This window comes from Sesamum indicum, linkage group LG1, assembly GCF_000512975.1.
Source record: "Sesamum indicum cultivar Zhongzhi No. 13 linkage group LG1, S_indicum_v1.0, whole genome shotgun sequence".
NCBI classification, from domain to species: Eukaryota; Viridiplantae; Streptophyta; class Magnoliopsida; order Lamiales; family Pedaliaceae; genus Sesamum; species Sesamum indicum.
The window spans coordinates 868,227-870,930 of record NC_026145.1 but is presented as its reverse complement, the minus strand read 5'-3'; the positions used below and the strand labels follow the sequence as shown (position 1 = coordinate 870,930).

The 2,704-nt window shown below is 36.0% G+C and overlaps 1 protein-coding gene across 1 annotated transcript in view; it reads right to left on the bottom strand.

The window, feature by feature from the left end:
* The window catches only part of LOC105161621 (probable cyclic nucleotide-gated ion channel 14), a 3,816-nt gene extending 2,054 nt beyond the window's left edge, over window positions 1-1,762 (bottom strand). The window contains exons 1-3 of the mRNA XM_011079397.2: window positions 1,256-1,762; window positions 601-1,150; window positions 24-236 (exon numbers count right to left, since the gene is read on the bottom strand). Of these exons, the coding sequence (XP_011077699.1) occupies window positions 24-236; window positions 601-1,150; window positions 1,256-1,284 (792 nt within the window). The 5' untranslated portion in view covers window positions 1,285-1,762. The remainder of the gene's footprint in view (window positions 1-23; window positions 237-600; window positions 1,151-1,255) is intronic.

The following is a 2,704-nucleotide window of genomic DNA, read 5'->3' as shown; positions in this document are numbered from 1 at the left end:
TTGAATCCAACATATTAACATACATGGCTTGCTAACATGTAGAGTAGCAGATTGTAAGCAGCGCCGGCCCAGGCTGTCTTTGTGACGACTCCAGTAGCTTTGATAATTTGAGAACTCAATGGGAAAATGAGATATAATCTGGGAATATATTGTAGCAGGACAATGAGTACCAGGGCATTGTTGGTATGATCGGCATGGGAGCTTCTGATTGCGGGTAATATTGACCATATAACAATCTGCAAAAAGCAAAAGCCAACACTGTACTAGTTCCACCATAGGAAATTACAACAAACAACTGAAACTTCTTGACAAGATGCATTGATTCAAAGACATAGGATGCATTTACTTCATAAAAGCTATGATTCTCTATCGGAATTTGAATCCACAAACAGCACATTAACATAGCAGAATTATCACAACAGGACAACATTTTGAGGGAAGCTACAGTTAACATTTTTGTTGTGGAGTAAAGCTCTATTACTCCCTCTTGTAGGGGAAACAGCGGTTGCACCGATCTTTCAAACAAACTACAAAATATAATTGCCTCAAGATAGCAAAGATTTTCGCACGGCTAATCATATAAGAGATAGTTCAAGTTACCTGAGGAAGAGGCAACGCTGCGATCACATCTATGAAGAATTCCGACTTCAAATACCTCCGTGCTATCTTGTTTAAATCCATAACAAGTTCACCTTTGCCAAACACCCTTGAGCTAGGAGCCACATAAGCAGTCCTAAACTTCACAATTACGTGCAACAGATAAAATACATCGGCCACTGTCCGAAAGAAGGTAACAATGATCCCTAACTTTAAGTCAGTTTGCATACACGAAGAATTTTCTTGATTCAGCACAGAAGGCAGATAGAAAAACAAGGGATCCACAAACAGTGCCATCAAGCAAAAAACCAAGAAAATTCTGTTCCATTTCAAGACAACCTCACTTCCAGGATCAAGTACAGTCTTTTTCTCCGGCTCCTGACCTTCTGGGAAAACCTTAGACCTACCAAACTTAGCAATCTTGTCTCTGTATCCCCCTACGGATTTCCATGAAGGGTCCGAATTCTTGTACAGAGGCAGTTGTTTGTCATGGATTTGAGGCTCATTTTTATCCAAGAAAGCTTCAAATTTTAGTTTTTCTTCTTTGTGAAACCTATAAAAAGATACAATTTTTAGTCAGCCCACCAACCAACAAACAGAAAATTGATGAAAAAAAAAAAAGGAAGCACAGAGATGGATTGGGCACAAGAAAGCCCACCTAACTTGCTTCTCTTTCTTCAAATCCATGCCTGCAATCTTGTTGTTGAGGACTAATTATCAAATTTCGTTACAGAATAGTTGAAGTGAATCAGTGCAAAGAAGAGGTATTCCCAAATAACTTGCTGCAGAAATATTCATGATTATTTTTTTTGCAAGTCTTGGAAGCGATGAAGAGGATGATTGTTAATGAGAATAAAAGAAGAAAAAAATCAAGAAGTCGTCAAAAACTCCCAACCAAGTGGCAAAAACTGGAACCCAAATCCGGAGAATGTGATATAGCAGGATGAGGTGGAAACTGATGTGGGATGTGGTTGACTTGGCATTAAAAGAGAACGTGACGGCCATGTCAGTAGTTGTACCCAACACTGCTGGAACACAGATTTTCTACACATGTTTATGTGACATTGATCCATAGGTTAAATCATTTATTCATCGATATTCACTAATTTAAATAAGACGTTTTAAGGTTGAAAGAGAGAGAGAGAGAACATTTTGCAATAGAGTTTGTGCCGTCTAACTTATGAAAATAGAAAAACTAAACTTATTTGGGCATAGACTAAATTTATGTTGTAATTTTGTTTTTGGAAAAGGAATCTGAATAATGTGTACAAGGAATATTCAAGAGTAGTCCCCAAGTCACGCCACACACTATTAATAAGTGTCCAACAGTTGGAGACACGATTCCATATTCACAAAGTGATACAAAAAAGGTGTGGACACTCCACATATTACATACATACATACATTCCACACTCTTCTTCCTTCCTTTGAATTTTTCCACATTTATATTTGTGCCTGTAATTATTAATTAGCTTATTCATTTTTCATTTAAACACTCCCCTTTCACTTCTTCCACGTTCAAAATCCCTATTGATTGCAGCGCGGGAATCCCATGTCTGCTATTTAAGGATATATGTAATATACAATCCATATATCATAGTTGCCGGCTGTGGATTCACCCCACCTATACCTATTATTTTGGATGGAATGGCCCCTCGATTCTTTCTCTCACAAACTCCACTCACGATATTACTCACTTTCACCAATCATGTCTTAATTTACTTATTAAGGTTACAATTGAAATTTTATGACCAAATTTGAAATCATGGAATTTTAGTAAATATGTGAACATTCGTATCATTTTGTGCAAATGTTTGCACACCTTACGAGAGTTATTTAGTTCTTGCAATTTTATTACTATTCCTAAACATCTTGTTTTACTTTATATAAATTATTGAATTTTCATCATTTATAACTGCTCTTAGTCATATTGAGTCAATGTAACTTATTACTACTGTTACTATGATTTATTACATTTATTTTCTTTATTGAATCAATATATTACTCCAAAAAAAAAAAAAATTGTCACTTTCTTTCACAATTATAACTCCTGAATAAAATCTTGTCTTTTGCCTGTTATCTTGGAAGAGCCGAAGACAAATAAAGC